Source organism: Aedes albopictus, chromosome 3, assembly GCF_035046485.1.
Source record: "Aedes albopictus strain Foshan chromosome 3, AalbF5, whole genome shotgun sequence".
Taxonomy (NCBI): domain Eukaryota; kingdom Metazoa; phylum Arthropoda; class Insecta; order Diptera; family Culicidae; genus Aedes; species Aedes albopictus.
The window spans coordinates 350,498,111-350,518,804 of record NC_085138.1 but is presented as its reverse complement, the minus strand read 5'-3'; the positions used below and the strand labels follow the sequence as shown (position 1 = coordinate 350,518,804).

At 39.0% G+C, this 20,694-nt stretch overlaps 3 protein-coding genes across 3 annotated transcripts; 2 read left to right on the top strand and 1 right to left on the bottom strand.

Annotated features, from left to right (window-relative positions):
* The first annotated feature begins 2,521 nt into the window (after window positions 1–2,521).
* Window positions 2,522–3,510, top strand: LOC115260830 (general odorant-binding protein 45). Its single transcript, XM_029862150.2, has one exon. The coding sequence runs from the start codon at window positions 2,522–2,524 to the stop codon at window positions 3,416–3,418; it is 897 nt and encodes a 298-aa protein (XP_029718010.2). The 3' UTR covers window positions 3,419–3,510.
* An 8,311-nt stretch (window positions 3,511–11,821) lies between these two features.
* LOC109432647 (general odorant-binding protein 45-like) lies at window positions 11,822–12,939 on the top strand. The gene has a single exon (XM_029875804.2). The coding sequence runs from the start codon at window positions 11,965–11,967 to the stop codon at window positions 12,928–12,930; it is 966 nt and encodes a 321-aa protein (XP_029731664.1). The 5' UTR covers window positions 11,822–11,964; the 3' UTR covers window positions 12,931–12,939.
* A 2,864-nt stretch (window positions 12,940–15,803) lies between these two features.
* Window positions 15,804–16,702, bottom strand: LOC115260607 (general odorant-binding protein 45-like). Its single transcript, XM_029861627.2, has one exon. The coding sequence runs from the start codon at window positions 16,695–16,697 to the stop codon at window positions 15,804–15,806; it is 894 nt and encodes a 297-aa protein (XP_029717487.2). The 5' UTR covers window positions 16,698–16,702.
* Window positions 16,703–20,694: the final 3,992 nt, after the last annotated feature.

Sequence of the window (20,694 nt, the reverse complement as noted above, 5' to 3'; positions counted from 1 at the left end):
GGATTCGAGAGGAATCTCTCCCGGGATTCGAGAGAAATCCCTCCCGGGATTCGAGAGGAATCCCTCCCGGGATTGAGAAATCCCTCCCGGGATTCGAGAGGAATCCCTCCCGGGATTCGAGAGGAATCCCTCCCAGGATTCGAGAGCAATCCCTCACGGGATTTGAGAGGAATCCCTCCGGGATTCGAGAGGAATCCCCCCGGGATTCGAGAGGAATCCCTCCCGGGTTTCGAGAGGAATCCCTCCCGGGATTCGAGAGGAATCCCTCCCGGGATTCGAGAGCAATCCCTCCCGGGATTCGAGAGGAATCCCTCCCGGGATTCGAGAGGAATCCCTCCCGGGATTCAAGAGGAATCCCTCCCGGGATTCGAGAGGAACTCCTCCAGGGATTCGAGAGGAATCGCTCCCGGGATTTGAGAGGAATCCCTCCCGGTATTCAAGGATCGGTATATTCGCCTCACTCCATTCATATTCACTCCTCTTTGCTGAAGCGAATCGAGAAAGATGCAGCAAACGAATAGTCATGATCAAACATTCAACCCATCACCAGTGGGAAGCGATGCGCAAATTGGTCGGCATGGATATTCGTTGCCATTCGTCGCAGTTTGGATCGTACGTGAATGAATGAATGGCGAATGGTGAAGAATGCTGGTGAGCGATCGAAGCGGCTATTATCATAACTAGAAGAGAATTTTTGCATGTAATGCATACATTTTTAGTGTATTGTTGTTGAAACGCTAGATTAGCAAAGAAAATAATAAACATTTTTTGGAAACATAAAAAATTCGTATGCACAATATCACTCACGAATCGCATCACCGCTCGATCGCTTGCGATGCGAATGTGGACGAATGAGTAATTTCCAAGTGTGGCTTCCCACCGTTCGCCGGAGTTTGCTGTCGTCGCTGACAAGCAAGCACGCAAACTAAAGCGACATCCGTTCGCTGCTGACTGTCTTCGCATGTGGAAGAAGATGAAAAGTCGAAATCAGGAACCCTGCCGGTATTTAAGAGAAATTCCTCCAGGGATTCGAGAGGAATCCCTGACGGGACTCAAGAGGAATGCTTCTCGAGATTCAATAGGAATCCTTCCCGGGATTCGATAGGAATGCTTCTCTGGATTTGAGAGGAATCTCATCCGGGATTTGAGAAGAATCCCTTTCAAATTCAAGAGGATTTTCATTATTTTGCATAAAAACATAACAGATATGCACTATCCTTATGAGTTTTCAAATCGCAGATTTTTCTCGAATCCGTTGTTCTATTTCCTTTTGCCTAGTCCTAGTCATCCATCACCTTCTTCCTCAATGTGACTGCGACCTCATTCTCAAACTCGATCGGTTCGCTCCATCAGCTTATTCTCCCCTACCATGCAGAAGAAATCAAACCTCATCGGTAGCGACGACGACGGTGGCGGATATGGATAGCGCGCTCGATTGGCAAGGCGCTCGATGAAGCGACGTGCTGCTGTTGCTGCTGCTGCCGGGGGAATATCGTCTTCCTTAGTCATCGATATGGGGAACCTGTATCCGATTGTAATTTATCATAACATGAAAGGGCTGCGCCTGTTTTCCCTCACCGCACCGTGATTGGGGCTGGGGGTGTGTGTTCTTTTCGATGTGGGTTCCGATTTGCCGATGGCAAACACGGGTGCTGGGTGGAAAGCTAGCTAACGGTCCATTCGAGCGATTGTTCTTTGAGAGGGTTTGGATGTTTCTTTTTCTGGGTTATGGTAGTGAGATTTTTGTTTTGAAGGATCGTTCTGGAAAGGTCGTTTGGGAAATTAGATTTACGATGGAATATTCTAATCTACACATGTCGAAGCAGAGTCACTGTGGGAATGTTCGGATTATGTGATTTATGACCTCGTTGGATAGATTTAGATGTTGTATCATAATGCCAAGTTCAGTAATGCTGAACTTCTTCTTCGTGGTGTACCGTCCTTATTGGACTAAGCCTGCTTCTCAGCATAGTGTTCTATGAGCACTTCCCCAGTTATTAACTGAAAGCATCCTCTGCCAATGATCATTTTGCATAACGTGTGGCAGGTTCAATAATATTCATTGCCCAAAAAAGTCAAGAAAATATCCTATACGGAAAGTTCCTGCATCAACCGGGAATTGAACCCATCACCCTTAGCATAATCCTGCTAAATACCCGCGCGTTTCCTGCTTCAGTTTTGCCTCAGTTTGTACATAACGTCATCTACTTAATAGGTGTTTCATCAAATAATCTAGTGTGTTTATTTTTATACTGAACGTTGCGTAAATAAAATAACCATCCTGAAAGTTACGAAATTATTTAATTGGGAAAAGATAACTTTTCGAGTAACCAAATTTTAAACAATACGACCGGTCGCTTTCGGGTTCGACTTTCCTAGCTCGATGCACGTCCGCACGTGCGTACGGCAAAAACAGCTACATCGCAAAAAGTACTACTTAAGCCCCTTGCCGTCGTAGCAAAAACTACAGAACTGAGCAGTTCAATCTCAGAATCACACAGTTAGAACAAGTGCCATAGTAATGAGAGGCTTTAGTTCGCTAATTGTACTTGCGGTAGTGGCTCTAGCCGGTGGAGTGCTGGGTCGGCATGACGCAGCATTCAAAAGCTTTGGCTCCACCGGGGGAGAGTGCAGCCAATACCTGAACAACGATGGTAACGGAGACTGCAACGTCCACTGCATCGGAGTGGTCGCCCACGTCTGGAACGACACTTTGGCCAAGTTCACCCAGAACTACGCTGGTTACTTCGTTCCGGACCCGAAGGATGACTGCTACGTGAACCGCACGGAACGGTGTTTGATGCAAGTCGACAAGTCGGTTGAAGTGTACGACAAATGTACTCGGGCCCGGCAACTTGGACAATGTTACGCCGATCAATACGGAGAACTGGTGCCCACTCAGCTGCAGTACGTGCCGATGACGGATCTTCAGTACACTCGGGTGTTCCTGCAGTGTGCCGCCATGCTGGGACTTTCGACCGCTGATCTCGATGCCATGGTCCAGCAAGGAGCTTACAACGTTCCAGCCGGAGAATGTCTTCTACGGTGTACGTTAATTCGCATGGGATTGTACACTGACGAGAAAGGATTCGATGTTCCGCTGGCCACCAGGCAGTGTGGTCTCTACAACGCGACATCCGACATTGACCAGTGCCAGGCTAATGTCATGGCATCACAGTGCGACAAATGCAAACGGACTGTTACCATTGCAAAGGATTGCCTCAACATGCACTACAATGTTCGCAAAGTAGGAGAAAGCTATGCGTTGGAACTGTATGGAGGAGTTTGCTATTCTTCCTGCTCGTACTTCTTCTATTGTTATTACTATGGATGCCCTTACCTGAGCTACTACAATTACCAAGAAACTGGATCATCTTCCTATGCCGTTAACTCCAACTATTTCGAATTTGCCGGATAGAATGTTGAATTGGATTAATTATTGGTATGACTTTACGTGAATGTTTGTAAATCAAAATTTATTTGTTTTCATTACTAAATAAATGTGCAAAGAAAAATAATCAAACCGTTGTTGTGTATTTCTGGGATTAGGGCGTTTTATTTAGTCTTCATAAGGGAGCTTCCATAAATGACGTAGTATTTTAAGTGATTTTTAACACCCCCTTCCCCTCGTAGCATTTCGTCACAAATTCCCCTCCTTCCATAAAATTTTCATGCCAAAAAGCAAAAAAAAAGTCTATACTTAGTTTTGATTTCCATTTCAACTGATACATATACTCAACGAAACAAAGGGCAACGAGCCTTTTAGGCACTTTTCTGCTATAGCTTAGTCAATTTGAAAGCAATTGACTTGAGTTTTTGTACACGGTTAGATGTTAAGCGTATCTCACCGCGTACAAAAAAATAAGTCAATTGGTTCGAAATTGACTGAGTTATAGCGGAAAAGTGCCCAAAGTAGAAGCCATGGTTCCGCTTCCTTAGGTATGCCATTTCTTTCTACCGTTTACTATCATATACAGGTCGGACTCGATTATCCGGAGTCGGGTTCTGGCGTTTCTCAGAATAATATCTCGCAAACGGAATACTGTAAGAAGCTGATTTTTTTACTGATTACTAGGCGCAGTTGGCTTGACAAAATGTCAAAATTTTAGCATCATTGAACATTCTGTTCCCCAGATACATGTTTGAGAAGCATCAGAATCTGACTCCGGATAATCGAGTCCGACCTGTATTAGTGATCAATCACTAATAAATCTGTTAAGAATTTCAAATTGGTTTCATTTGAATAAAATTCATTATGACATTTGGAGGACCCTGCAGAAGTTTCTTCTGAAATGCTTCCAGCCTTTTCCTTTTGGGATTCTCATTTTCAAAAATTCCTCTCTTTTTGAATCCCTTTAGCATTTTATTCTGGAATTTCTCAAAAAAATCCATTTGAGAATTCCTCCTTTTTGTATTTCTTTTGAGGTTCCTTCATATATCCCTCTAAGAATTTCTTCTGGAGTGCTCCTTTTAAGATTCCTCCAAAGAAAGCAGGAGATTTTTATACGGTTTTTATGAGTTAATCGATGGTTCCTTTCAGGAGTTGTTTCAAAATTTTTTCTCCTCTTTCCCCCCCACCCCCCACCCCCCCCGGGGGATTCTTCGGAAATCTCTCCAGGGATTTCAACCGGAATTTATGTTGAGATTCCATCAGAGCTTCTTTCTGGGTTTGCTGAAGAAGTTTCTTCATGGGTTCCTCCAAAAGTTCCTTCTAAGTTTCCTTCTGGAATTCTATCCGGAATTCACTCAGCTAATCATTCCACGATTTCTGCAAGAATTTATTTCAGCATTCTTTCAAAACCGCTTCAAGAGTTGCTTTTGGGATTCCTTCAGGAGTTTTTTTTTCGGATTCCTTCAGAAATTCCTTCCTGGATCCATGTAAGAGTTCCTTCTGGGATTTATCCAGGATTTTAACGAGGGCTCCTCCAGGAACTTCTCCCGGCATCCCTCCATTCACTCCTACCAGGATTTCTCCAGTATCAGTCTTAGAAGAAGCCTCTGGTTCAATTTTTAAAGAAAACACGGGATACATTTGTTTGGTTAAGATAACTTTTAAGGAATCCCGGAAGATATCCAGCTATCACTCCTGATAAAATCTATGAAAAAAAAAATTCTGAAGGAAAATGAGAGGTGAGGGATTGCTCGCCCCAGTCAACCAGTCGTCGTATAAGATGATGGATAAGATGTTAAAGTGGAGGTAATATTCGTACTTTTGACATGCGCCTGAATGAAGGTATGTACGCATAAGGCCTCATTTTTGTCATGTTATGCAATATCTGATACGATGACTGGTTGTCTGGGGCGAGCAATCCCTCACCTCTCATTTTCCTTCAGAATTTTTTTTTCATAGATTTTGTGATAGCTGGATATCTTCCGGGATTCCTTAAAAGTTATCTTAACCAAACAAATGTATCCCGTGTTTTCTTTAAAAATTGAACCAGAGGCTTCTTCTAAGACTCTACAAATTGCCCCATCTGAAATTCTTCCAGAAGTTTATTCTAGATTTCTCCAAAAGTTCCTTCTAGAATTAGTTTATGAACTCTTCACGGGATTTATCTTTAACTTCCTTTCAAGATTCCTCCAGGAGCTTATTCTGAAATTCCTCTGGAATTTCCTTGAGGGATTCCTTCTGAGATTCCTCCAGCTCATTTAGGAATATTTTCAAAAAATTAATTTTGGGATTCCCATCTTTCTCCTGTTAGGATTTGATTTAGGAAATCTAGAAGGAACACAATGAGAAGTTCCTCAAAAAATGTTTCCTTCGGCACTTTAAAAACTTTTGAAGGAATTCTTCAAGGAAGCTCTGTTGAAATTATATAAGAAACTTCTGAAACAATGTCATTAGGAATTCCATAAAAAATCTTTGAGGAGTAAAACTCTTTGAAGATTTCCATTGAAATCATCTGAAAGAATTCCAGAAAGAACCCAGAAGAAGTTTCTGCAAAAATCCTGGAAGGAGTTCCTGGAGGATTCCCGTGAGGAGTTACTGAAAAAAAAAACAATTTCACCAGATTCCCCCAACCGCATAGGACTACCACCATAAACTATTTCAGAGTCTTCTAGCATTCCTATTTTCCTAGCATGGAGCTATTTGTATCACAAAAACCTAAATCATTATCCAAGTCGGAAACTCGCCGGAACTCACCAAAAATCTCGACAAGGTTTGCATCAGATCTCTCCTAGAATACCAATGACATTCTTGTTCTCACGCAAATATAAAATACGTTCCCACCGAATTTTCCTAAATCATATCTTAGGAATCTCATTGAAATTCTTACTACATACCGTAGGCTGATCATTAGGCCTAAAATCGGTGATTATGTGCTTAGAATTGCGATATTTCTACTCGTTTTTGAGTTATTGAACAAAATAGGGTAGGTTTCCTTCGACAAAATCCTCGACAAAACCTCAAAAAAAAAAACGAAACATTTATCAATCAAGCAGGAATTTCTGGGAGATTTATCGCTTGCAAAAAAAAAAAATGTCAGAAGAATGGTGAGAAAATTTTGAACATTTTAAAGATTTCTGAAGAATTCATCGAAAAGAAATGATGATGATCAATTTCAGTTGAAATTTCTAAGGCTTGTAAGAAAGAACCCTGGAAAAATCCTCAAACGCTTTTCAATTAATCCTAGGACAAAATTTGGAAAACTGTTGAGAGGATTCCTTGGAAAAGCCGTGGAATTTCTAAAGGCACTTTAAAAGAATTTCTGGAAGAATCCTCGTTGAAACGCCTAAAGGAATCTCTCGGTAAAATTATCTGAGAAAATTCTGTCAAATTTTCTAAAAATTGCTGCTGCAATTTTCAATGTAAATTTTGGATGAATCATTGGAGAAAAAAAAACCCTGTAAGAAATCCACAGACCAACTCTTTAAGCAAATCTTTGGATTATTCTCTGACTGATCTTCTGGGCTTTTGCCTGAGCGTATCTAAAAAAACATTTTTGAGGATTTTCTCTTAAACATTCTAGAAAGAACTTCGAAATTAAATTAAGAAAAAAAAAAACAAACTTTAACCTTTCAGGAAGCGCGTCTGATTGATTCTGAAACTGCAACGCGCTCGTGCTCCATACGACGAGCGAGCATTTTTCGTGGTGTTTACTGTTTGCAATGGCGCGCATCCTGAAGGGTTGAGGGAATTTTCGGAAAAACATACTGAAATTGAAAAAAAAAATCGAATAAAATTTGGACGAATGCTTGAAAGTGGACTCAGAGAAACTCCTAGAGTAATATGATCAAAATTTCGAACACATATTACGGGAAATTCCTAGTGATGCTTCTTGGACGAAAAGCGATGAAGTTAAATACTTTTGAGCGTCCATAATTTTATGAAAAGATCTTCAAAAAGTAGTGGAAGAAAAACTCAAATGATTTCTCGAAAGTATGAAACAAAAAGGCCCTAGGATAGAAAACCAAAGCTATTAGTACACAAATATAAATTTAAATTTCCCAAACTGTCCTAATTTTGGACCATTGATAGATAACAAGTTGTCCAACTTACAGAAAAAAAATTGAGAATTTTTGATGCCCTTTTCAAAAAGTTACAGCAAGTTGATAAATTTTTGAAAATTGTAAATTTTGCCTGTCGCGATAATTTGGCCTATCCCCTGTATATTTCAAAATAAGATCATCACGTAATATATTAGTTTTGTATTGAAAATGAAATATTACACTAGTTCATAGCACTTTTGAACTCGATAAGCTGATAATCGTTTTTGGTGTAGAATCATGCCCTGAGTTCGAAAACGCGAAGGAAAAAAAATACAGTAGAGCGGAATTTTTTTCGACTTTTCATACAAGGTTGATGATTTGTAATCGTTTTTTGTTCTATTTGTAAGAAAAGTGGCTCACTTCACACATCTCATTCTCCGTAACCAATGCTCCGATTGGGCTGTTTTTTTTACTGTAACTCGCTACATATGATATGTCAAATAAACGTTGAGAAAGAGTTTTTAAATTGTTTTTTCTTATATTTTTGGAAAATTTGCTAAAATACAAGGAGATCGTCCCCAAAACCCGCCAATATCTTGAATTTCATCAATCTGACGCAAAACCTGCATTGAGATGATAGAAAGGTATTATATTCAGCTTTTAATTGATGGAAAAAGATTTAAAATCGGTTGAACAAAACGAATTTCATTAAATTTTATATTTTAAAAAGTTGTAAAAGTCGATTGATTGATTGATTTGTCTTTATTAAAGAGACTTTCATTGTAAAAGTCGATATTGAGCTAAAACTCAAAAAAAAAAAAACTGTTCTACTTAAAATTTTTTAGAGCACGGTTTCGATATTAGCGCTAAATTATGCTTCAAAAACTTTGGTCGTTGATAGAAGTTCACGACTTTCGTTTTATTTTGTAAACTTGTGTAGGTAATTAAAAAAAAATACTTCTGGCAAAACATTTCCTTTTATTTAATTTTTCATTAAATTACGGAGAACTATTTTCAAAATCGGTTTTCAAACACATATAGAGGAAGGATCAAGAAATCTGCTGAATGTTTCGCTGGGGGAAAATGTTTTTCAGTTTTCCAAAACACATTTTATAAAAAAACAAAACTCATATAAAAATAGTTTCTGCACAACTGAAAAACATTCTTATTAAAAAAATACATTTTTTCATATATTTTTGGAAATTTTGCTAAAATTTGAAGAGATTGTCCCTAAAACTCGCCAATATCTTGAATTTCATCAATCTGATGCAAAACCTGCATTCAGATGATCGAATGCTGAATAGAAAGCTCTTAATTTTTGGAAAAGATTTAAAATTGGCTGAAGAAAATGCATGATATTTGAATTTTAGTAAATTCCATATTTTAAAAAGTTGTAAAACTCAATATTGAGCTGAAACTCAGAAACTGGTCTACTTAAAGTTTTTTGAAGCACAGTTTCGAAATCAGCGCTAAATTGTGCTTCAAAAACTTTGGTCGTTGACTGAAGTTCACGACTTTCGTTTTATTTTGTAAACTAGTGTTATTTATTTAGAGTACCTTAAGCTATTTCTATGCCAACGTTTTTGAAAATTGCTTCGGGTTTATTTTTAATAAATTAATTTGGAACTTCTGTAGCGCTTACCTTGGCTCTCTTGAAAATTCCTTTGGGACTTCGTTCGGCCGTCCCATCGTGAATTCAGTGAGAAATTCTAAAAGAACGTCTAAAACAATAACAAAGAAATTTTGAAAGAAACTAGCAGAGGATTTTCCAGAGGAATTACCGGAGATTTTTCCGTAAATTATCAAAGAAATTTACGAACGAACTTACTACGGAATTTTTCAAAGAACCTGCCGAATGAGTCATTAGAAACTCATTTTTAGAAAAAAAAAAAAAATAAAAAAGGTAAATCACACTGTTGAAAATGCTTTGACATCCATGTGCACAACAGAAACATGTGCTCGATGAACAAATTGAGATTTGAATTATCAAAAGAAATCCACGTACACCGGAGAGACTCGAACTCACGATTCCCAATTCGCTAGACGGGCGCTTCTATTCCTTCAAGCTACGGAGTCACTCGACTATCTCTGTCGCCAGTAGGTCGCCAGTCCTGGTGCCTAGATAAAGGAATTCCTGAATAAATCATCAGGGTTCATATGGGATTCGCGGGTATTTCAGGAAGTTGTAAAAGATTTTCAGCGGGTTTGGGAGGCGTAATAAGATCACTTACAGGTGTTTTGGAGGGTCTCAGCTGCGTTAAATGGGGTCCAAGGGATTTTCTTAGGAGGTTTCCAGCGGCATTTCAGGAAGTTTAAGAGGATTTCAAGCGGATTTTGGAGGTGTTACAAGGGCGCATTCGGGAGTTAATAGTGGACGGTGGACCCAGATGCGTTACAAGGGATTCAAAGGGAGTTTCAGGCGGTTTTCCGAGGCCCTTCAGGAAAATTCAAAGGATTTTTGGCTTTAAGAGGTGTTACAAGGGTGTTTTTTGGGGTTTAATAGGGGTCTCAAATGCGTTTCAAGGGCCTGAAGTTTCAAGGGTTTTCAGAGGCATCTCAGGAGATTTCAGAGGATTTCCAACGATTTTCGGGGGTGTTATAGGTGGTTAAGGTCTCAGATGCGTTATAGGGGGTCCGAGGGAGTTTCAAGAGCCTACAGCTGGACCACTGCTCTCGGCTACAGAGGGATTATATAGGAGTTCAACCCTTCAGCGCGCGCGCTGTTGTAAAAAGTACAACACTACCAAAAAAAAAACTCGCTCTTTGTATACAGCGCGAGCGCGGTGCAGTTTCGGTTGCTTGATGGTGCGCGTCCTGAAAGGTTAAAAGCATTTCGGACAGTTGTAGAAGGGATCCAAGACGTACCACACTGATGGCATATACTCTGTGAAGTTTTTAGATATTCTCGAATAAGCATTGAACTCACCACTTGACAGCACACAGCTGCAGGAAGCTGTATACAAGCATGAATTTAATTTAAACATGCAAGCTATGCATTAGGGTGGGGCTAATTTCAAAAAATCTCTCCGATATATGATTTCTCAAGTGGAAAGTGATCTACTAGTCGAAATAAGTCAGCTGTACAAAAATTAGCGATTTCGGTTGATATTTAGGGGTGGCGCAAAGGGTTCAAGTGAAATTTTTGCTAGAACAAACTTTCAAAAATCTTTTCAAATTTAATTTTCAAACTTATTTTTTCTAGACTAAATCGGTGATTCTAGAATCCAATTGGACCAAATTTGTGCTCAAAATTGCGATATCTCCACTGGTTTCCGAGATATTTGAGAAAAATGTCATATTTTTATACCAAACCCAAAAAATACTGAAAAACGCCATTTTTTTTTCAAATATCTCAGAAACCAGTAGAGATATCGCAATTTTGAGCACAAATTTGGTCCAATTGGGTTCTAGAATCACCGATTTAGTCTAGGATTTAGTCTAGAAAAAATAAGTTTGAAAATTAAATTTGAAATGATTTTTGAAAGTTTGTTCTAGCAAAAATTTCACTTGAACCCTTTGCGCCACCCCTAAATATCAACCGAAATCGCTAATTTTTGTACAGCTGACTTATTTCGACTAGTAGGTTATTTTCCACTTGGGAAATCATATATCGGAGAGATTTTTTGAAATTAGCCCCACCCTACTATGCATGAAGGAAGGTAATCTAGAAAGTTTTAAGGGAGTCTTCAATATTCTAAGACCTCTCGTCCACTCCTTACCTCTCATTCTTGTACATGCCTTAAGCTACCATTAACTTCACTCACTGCTTATATCCCTTAAACTTACCTTATTCCTTATCTTTAGTACACCAACTGTTATGAATACAATCTAATTCCATTTAGATAATGTTACCTTTACCCATTCTTGTGCATTAGGGTCATTTTTGACCCATTCCGTGCAACAACTCCTAATATAAACTGAACTGATGCTCAGGACTAAAAGTAAATAAGTAGCTCTACAGCCAAAACATGACTTAAAAATATTACTTCAACATATTTTTGAAGGCACATTTCAAGGTACATATATAACATCTGAGACATTTTCCACACGAAAACAAAAAATACAAAAAAAGGTACAGTTGTAAAACAAAACAGCTCCAAAGATCCGTCATTGTTGTTATTGTGATGTTCCTCCACGAGCATCGATAAACAGCCACAAAAAAGCGCCAAGTCGAGTAACCAACTTAAGATATTATTTAAGCAATGTACACACACACACGCACACACACACACACACACACACACACACACTACAACCAACTTCAACTCTGTTTTGTCCCTAAGGAATTCGAGCCTTTCAAGTAAACACAGCGATAAAAAACTGTTTATTAGAGTACTATTACAATTTTAAGAAAAAACACATAGGTTAATGTCCTTTCAATAAAAACCCATTCTAATAAGTGTGCGATAGACTTCTCCAAGCTTTCTATGGTTCTACGAATGGCAAAACCACCCATCGTAAACAGTTTTTGGTCAGACCCTAATCGGTCCATGCGTGCTTTGGGTGGCAATCAGCTCACGTAACTTGTATTCTATGAATATACCCCCCAAACAAATACACTTCAGAACTTTTCCAAGCGCAACAGTCACGCAAAGTACTTCACTAGCGATGCAAGTGTACGCCCCTTTAGTCATACTAGCCAGTGCCATCAGTGCCGTCGCTTGCCTCCAGGAGCACCGAGTCTCCTACAAAAGCATCCAATCGTCAACGGGCGAATGCGATCTCTACCTGCCGACGGACGCTGTCCGGAAGGATTGCGGCGTCCGTTGCGTGTCGTTGGTGAATCGAATTTGGAACGACACCGCCGGACGCTTGTCGGAGTCGATCAGTCGGTTCTATGCCGAGGGTACACAAAGTACCTGCGCTCGGGATCGTACTTTTCAGTGTTTGAAGCAGGTCTCCACTTCGATCCCAACTAGGAACACCTGCAAACTCGCGGAAGCATCGGTGGATTGCTACCGCAACAATTACGGTCAACTGGACGTTGTGAGTCCACGCTTCGTGCCGTTCTCGGATCTTCAGCAGGTTCAGATCTTGTCCCAGTGCGCGGAAATGCTAGGAGTCGCAGACAAAATGCAATTCGTGGTGCGGAATGGTGTGGACAGCATACCGGAGGGAGCCTGCCTGGTGCGATGTCTTCTGATGCGGAAGGGCTTGTACACGGACCGGGATGGACCGAATTTGGACCGCGTTTCGGTGCAATGCGGAGGGTACGAAGGTTACGAGCAGGAATGGCGAACCAATGTGACCCGATGTGTGAAGGTCGTGCATGCCGAAGGGATCCGCGACAAATGTGCGCAAGCGGAGCGGATTGCCGTCGATTGCCTTCAGATGCATCTTCATCTTTACGAGGCGAAAAATGCTAAGGCTCGGGAGCAGATTCCGTTCGGTATAGAGTTCTATACGAATGTAAATGCAAACGCCAATGCGGAAGCAGGGGCTACCGCTGCAGCACGAGTCATTACTTACATTTTCTTGTACTACACCACTTATTGGTGATTAATAAAGATTAAGGGTGTTTTATGAATGTGATGTTTTACTTATGTTTTAGATGTTAACCTTAATCCAGCCAACGTACATTTTTCACCTTAGGAAAAGCACAGAAATGGTCATACTTTTTTTATTTTTCGATGGATTTTGATGAAATTTTTACAATTTCCCGAAAAATTCTTCTAGTTTATTTTGCCGGGGACATGGGTGCCTGGTCCACATGGTTCCGGAGTTATTCCGGATTGTCTTGGGGTACCAAAATTGGTCACATACTTTGCGCAACGTATATCTCAAGATCCCGATGAGGTAGAAGTATATTGTCTTCGGCGAAGTTGTTCAGCAGGTTAAGAACTAACTGGCAACGGTGACTTTGGTTCGCGATTCAGCCGCTAGGCGGCGCAGGTGTCAACAATGTTCAAACCAAGGGGGAAGACAGCTCACTCCAGAGCAACACTTTGTAGATCGAGCAACTTTGAGCTGCTCATATTTTGCTCCGAAAAATGTAATACATGCGCATGCTTTGATCTACATTTATCAAACCCACCATAAGAATGACATTTTTGGGAAAAGTGTGGAAGTGAAATGGCAACCAAAATATGCGTCTGATTATCCATAAAAGTTTCTCAGAAATCTTGTGGAGGTACTTGCTGGTTTACTTGGTAAGGCACCTTAAATGTTTGGGCCTAAATGTGTAATATTCAATCCCAAAGATGACACGGAGTAATAAACGTACCAGCGAGGATGCGGTAGATGCGGAGAACAATTTGTTTCCATAGGTTATTGGTACGTCAACGAATCGTTCTGTGTCTTGAGCCCCCTTTTATGTTTGTTAGTTTTTTACAGTTGAAATATGATCATCTTTTCATAAAGGAAGATAATATTGTTCCATGCAAGGTTTTGTGTTACTTTTTTCGACTTCCAACGACATCTTTCTAAAATCAGACACTTTTTTACTACACAACTACTATCGCCAATCCATTGCTCAGTTTGCGAGTAGCTTTTGAGAGGAGGCATCAGTAGCTAGTCTATTAGAGACGATATGTACCCCCAAGTCACCGTTTTACGGGTTATTTGCACTACATCAGGCCAGGAGCTGCACGAAGTTTTCAGCTTAGGTAAACCCGAAGGACCGTTTATCTGAAAATCACTGCGTAATACTTCCGCAGCCGAATCTGGAACTTTGCTGGGCTCGACCTTCATCCCCCTCTAGCCTAGTGAAACACTTTTGAACGCGGTCTCGTTCAGTAACTTTTTTACATTTCTTATTTACGTACATCCCATTGCAGTAGCATCCGTTCTTTGACAGCCACGGTTTCAACATAACAGCGGGTTGCTATGCACATTCCAAGATCGAGTTACTCGAGTTGCTCAGAGCTGCTCAAAATCTAGCTCCAGAGTAGGCTTTAGAGCAAAAGCTGTCCGCCCCCTTGGTTCAAACCCTCATATTTCAGAAACCTGATAAGATAGAATGATGCTGTCTTTGGAAAAGTTCTTCAGCAAGATCAGAACTATCTGATAGTGAAGTCTTTGGTTTGGAATTTATCCGCTAGGTGGCACCTTGTGTCTGAAATATTAAAACTCGTATATCTCGATACCCTAATGAGGTAAAGGCATGCCATTTTGTACTTTGTATACGTAAAATCCAACATATTAGTAGTTCCGTGTCAAAAGTTGAGATCAATCGATCAACGCAAACCATAGTTACAGCATCCCAAACTTAGACATATTGTATGAAAAACGGCGTTTGTCCGATCAATTATGCACCACAGTGTATATGTACTGCTCAGTACAACAACCAAACCAAAATAGTGCAAAAATTATCCAATATTAAAAGAGCTAAAAAAATATCGAATTTTACCGAAAAAACATAGCAATAAGTATGCATATACAACTACCAAAAACCCCATAGACAAATGCTCAACAAAGCCTCCAAACAAAGAACGATTCCACTGATTTTCCCCTGAGAATGGTAACAAATGTTACCGAAACGTAGGGACAAATCGAAAACTGTTGTCGTTCTAGAGAAAAAGGACTGATAAGCCGAATTTCCAAAAGTAGATACTAGTTACAAAATATCAAAAATGCTTAATCTCATTTCTTGAAATGGAAGAGTGAGTTATGTTTAAGTAATTTTCAGTTTAAAATGGTGTTTGGCTACCTGAGTTTCTTGAGCCGTTAATTTGGGCATTCCACTGAAATAATTGACTCAATCTAGGTTCAAAATTGATGTTGATGATTGTTTTAAAACGTCCACAAACCACAAACGAAACTTTTAACAAGGTGAAACATGAATAAAACTTAAAAATATGGCAGTCCTTAACAATGTTGGAAGGTCACATGACATACATATACAAAACTTTAGTCGAAATTTGAAAATGAGCGCGTTACGTGATTAATAAATTATCCATTTCGATTATTTCTATAACAAATATTTTATAATAATAATAACCAACAGAAAGTTTTATTGATTTCGAAAAGTTACCCCATAGCGTTTAGTACCAACGATTTTAGATATGTAAGAAATTCAATGAAAGCCCTTAAAAATAATGCAAGTCTGACTTTTTTTGTAAGAGCTGAAACATCCTGAACTAGATGCGGAAAAAGTTTATGATCATAACGACGTGTAGAAGTTTCCAGTATAGAATTATACTAGCGCTAAATTACTAGAAAGATACATTTGATCCCGGTTTGACGGTACTGACAGGCGTCGTCACAGTGACCCTAAACTTTTTTTTCGGAATGTGATCAGATCCATAACTTAAAAAATAACAATCTGTTACCGGTAGAGTACATTTATTTTTTGCGTTTCATATTAATTGAATAATAAAAACAAGAGCATTTCGATTTAGCAACCACTTCCCAATAGTTTCGTCAGGTTACTGTTACTTTCCGGCAAAAGTAAAATCCATGTAATTATAAGCATAGGATGATGAGCCCGTTGCTGAATAACTTGAGTAGCTCAGGTAAGGGCATCCATAGTAATAACAGTAGTAGTAGTAGTATGCACAGTACGAATAGCAAGTTCCATACAGTTCCAACACATAGCTGTTGTCTACTTTCCGAACATTGTAGTGCATGCCGAGGCAATCCTTTGCAATGGCAACAGTCCGTTTGCATTTGTCGCACTGCTCTGCCATAACCTTGGCCTGGCACTGGCCAATGTCGGATGTTGCATTGTACAGGCCGCACTGCCTGGTAGCCAAGGGCACGTCGATTCCTGCCTCGTCGGTGTACAATCCCATCCGAGTCAACGTGCACCGCAGAAGACATTCTCCAGCTGGAACGTTGTAAGCTCCCTGCTGAACCATGGCATCGAGGTCAGCGGTCGAAAGTCCCAGCATGGCGGCGCACTGCAGGAACACTCGGGTGTACTGAAGATCCGTCATCGGCACGTACTGCAGCTGAGTGGGCACCAATTCTCCGTATTGATCGGCATAACACTGTCCTAACTTTTGGGCTCGGGTGCATTTGTCGTACACTTCAACCGACTTGTCGACCTGCAGCAAACACCGTTCCGTACGATTCACGTAGCAGTCATCCTTCGGGTCCGGGACGAAGTAACCGGCGTAGTTCTGGGTGAACTTGGCCAAAGTGTCGTTCCAGACGTGGGCGACCACTCCGATGCAGTGGACATTGCAATCTCCGTTACCATCGTTGTTCAGGTACTGGCTACACTCTCCCCCGGTGGAGCCAAAACTTTTGAACGCTGCGTCATGCCGACCCAGCACTCCACCGACCAGAGCCACTATCGCAATCAACGAAATTAAGCCACTCATTGTTATGTCACTTTCTACACTGTATGACTCTGAGAAACTGCTGCTCAGTTGTGTGCCTTCTGGTGCCGCAACGAAGGGCTTAAGTAGTTCGTCGAGTGTTGTGGTAGATTTTTGGGTACGCACGTGCGAACGTGTTCGAAATTGGTTGGCAGTAAGATAGCGTAATTTGTTTAAAGAAATTGGATTTCTCGATTTTCAATGGTCAAATGAAAGCGTGTAGATAGGCTGTTGACCGGTAATGTTGAAAGTGTCTCGAAGATGCAGTTTGCGGACCAACCGATCTATAAGAAACATGGAAGACTCTGTGAAGGGTGTTAGGAATCGTGAGTGTAGAAAACTGCAAATGGTTGTTAATGGAAACTTTGACAGAGAATTTTATTTGATCGTAGATTTCTGTGAAGTCTGAAGTAAACTTGATTTACTGCCACATTAATTTGCTTAGCAAATTTGGCTCCGAACTCCGGTTCTGCGGCCCAAATCCTGTATGTGACATACAGGATTAGGCAACTTTTTTTTCTCTCACAAAAGAGTTCAACATGCTGTAACTTTTCATAGAGTGCATCAAAAATTCTCAAATTATGTGCATCATTGGTACAAATTTGAGCTCGATTGATTAATCTTTCGCTAGAACCGTTCTCGTAACACACTATTTTTTAGGCAACTAATTTTTGAGCTGTAATATGTCGGAGACCAGTGAACCGAATTGAATGAAATTTTGAACGTTTATCAACATTATTTTAATGCTTGAAAATTCTTTAAAACATACAGGGGATAGACAAAATTATCGGGACAGGTAAAATTTTCACTTCTCACAAAATGTTCAACTAACTAACTTTTCGAAAAGTGCATCAAATACTCTCAATTTTTTACTGTAGGTTCATCAACTAGTTGTGTATCAGTGGTACAAATTTGGGAAAGATCGGGCCATTTTCCACGAAGTAATAAATAATCTTGGAAAAGGTAAAATTATCCGATAGACAACTTTGAGCTGTTATATCTCCGGATTCAATAAACCAAATGCAATGAAATTTTAACCATTTATGACTCATATAGTGATCTATGAAAAACCGTTCACTTAACTTAAAATTCTTAACACGGAAGAAAATTATAACGATTAGATTATTTTTCTAATAAAACACCAAATTGTCCAAAACTTCAACATCGTTCCAAAATTCAAGATGCAAATTATAGTTCATTTAATTACCCTCTAATTGACTTATATATAAATGTGTTTTGAAGGAAAGTAACAACATAGCCGCCAACAAATTGAAAATGTAATGGAAAGCATATGTATTAAAATAGACCAAATTGCTAAAAAATAGTGAGTTAAATAATATCGTTAACGTTTGCTATTTAGTATTTTTTGTGCGGTATTCTAAATTTGACTCATTTTCCTCTACATGGGTGAAAATGTCAAATCATCATTGTTAGATATTACTAAGATTTGAATTTTACGCGCCACTGTGGCACAAGATAGATCGGTATATTGAGTGACCGCATCTGTTGTAGTGAATAGGCTGCACGAGAGAAAGAGCCGGCAGGCAAGGTTTAGAAGATGTGCTCTCGCAGCATCTCCAATAGGAGATAATGTAATATGGTTAGTTGAATTTCTACCATCGACGGTATCGGTAGCGATCGTTGGATCCTACGCCGTTCATGTGTTAATACAGTCCACAAAAATAAACCGTGTTCCTACTAATTGAAATTAGTGCGCTTAATAAAGTTAATTCTCTTCGTGATCGTATCACAAGTAGTCGTCGCATGTGCTATCCGAGTTCTTACTCGTGGGTGCTTTCGCTGAAGTGCGAACCGAGAGATTTCATACAATCATAACTTTTTTCAACGTTTAAAAAGTACCTATGTTTTGAAGAATTTTCAAGCATTAATATATTGTTGATAATCGCTCAAAATTTCATTAAATTCGTTTCACTAGTCTTCGTGATATTACAGCTTAAAAATTAGTTGTCTAAAAAATAGTGTTTTGCGAGAACGGCTCTAGCTTCGCGAAAGATTAACCAATTGAGCTCAAATTTGTACCAATGATGCACATATAGTAGGTTGACAAACAGTCAAAATATGAGAATATTTGATGCACTCTATGGAAAGTTACAGCATGTTGAACTTTTTTGTGAGAGAAAAAGAAGTTACCTATCCCAAACATTTTGGCCACCCCCTGTATGGTTTTTAACTATTAAAACTAACTAATTGTTTATGTTTCTTTCGATTCGAAGTTTCAAAACTTTTCAATGTAATCACTGCCCTTAGAATGGCGAAAAGTTAAGGGTATGCGGTGTACCCAACCCAATTATAACGCTAATTACACTCCGAAACGAAATTCCGTGGAATTCAATGCACTGATAGTGGAAATGTTTTGAAATGTAGAAAAACTGACTGTTCTTCAAGAATAATCGACAATAAAAAAAACTCCACAAATTTTTTCCCTCTTTCCAAAACGTTGGAATTTATTTATATGTATAATTCTATTATTTCATTTTCATATTTTTTTTTGTATTTTTTGATGTTTCACCTGATGTCAAATATGCCTCATGTTCTCTGTCGATGTTTTTTTTAATAAGCCTAAATAATTTGTTTTTTTTTTTCATTACAGGTAACGATTACTTTCTAGTTGATATTAGCTCCATTTGAAGGTATGCTGACCCTACCAGGTAAATATTAAATACACGTGGGATAGAAGACATATTCCATGATGAAGACAATTGTTGACAGTCGTGTTTTCTTGAAATTTGGCGTAAATAAGGTGTTGTGTTGGATTCTTTAATAAACTTATAACTTGTGTAAGTTATAGAAAATTATTATAACATCATTACACAATATGATACAAACTTGATTTAATTTTATAGTCGGGTAGACGCTCCGACGTTCTTTGTTCTCATTCTGGTAGGGGATTTAGCGATACCGTAATCACTTTAGCATAGGTTTAGTATGATTGTTTCGCTCATTCAAGTTGGTATTTGTTGAATCTGTGGATGAATCCCTGAAGTAAATAAAAAAATCGTAGAGACATTCCTGCGAATATTTCCAATTAAATCCTTGAAAAAATCCGGAGTATCTGGAGGAGTTCGTGAAAAAATAGCTGTACGAATTCCTGAAGGAAAATTTTCTGAAAAAAATGATGACGAAAGGATTATTGAAATAAGCTTTAAAAGTATTTTTAAATGCAGAGATAAAACAGCCCAGAGCTGAGAAAATCTCAGTAATAAAACTGTTGGAGAAAATTCTGATTCCTTCAAAAGGATTTGTTATATGTAGCAAATCCTAGAAGATTTTCTGAAGTAATTCTAGGTGAAGTTCTAGAAGGAACCCATGTAAGTGTTCTGAACAAATTCCTTAAGGCATATCTCAACGAATCTCTGAAGAAATTTACTTATGGTTCTCTGGAAGAGTTTTTGAATTCGTGGAAGATTTTATGAATGAATTTCTGGAGTAATTTCTGAAGATGTCCGTAGTAATATTTCGTAGTAATATTCGTGGAAAATTGTCTTAAGGAACCTCTTTGAAGATCATCTCAAAAAGTTTCTGAAAGAATTCTCGTAAGAAGCGTCAAAAATGTGCTTAAAAATCACTTGCGAAATTTTTTAAAGAATTTTGAACTTTTGATTTTTTGAAAGAAATTGCTAGATTTTTTTCAAGAATCCGTTGATGAATTTTTCTATAGAACCTTAGGATAGTTTTCTAAAAAAATCAATGGATCATTTTCTTAGGAAGCTGATGGAACTCTGGAGGATTTTCTATGGCACTCCATGTACGATTTTTAAAAAAGAACCCTTGGAGAACTTGCTGAAGGATTTCGTACATGGATGTAGCCAGAGGGGCAGGGCTGACATAATTTTTCTTTTAATTTGAGCCAACTCGAGATTATCAGAGTTCCAGGAAAAAAACTCAAAAAAAAAAAACTATTTTATTCTAGATTTTATTAATTTAGGGTTTTAGCCATAATCATCATTTTTTTTCGAAAATCACAAGAAATTTCGCTAAG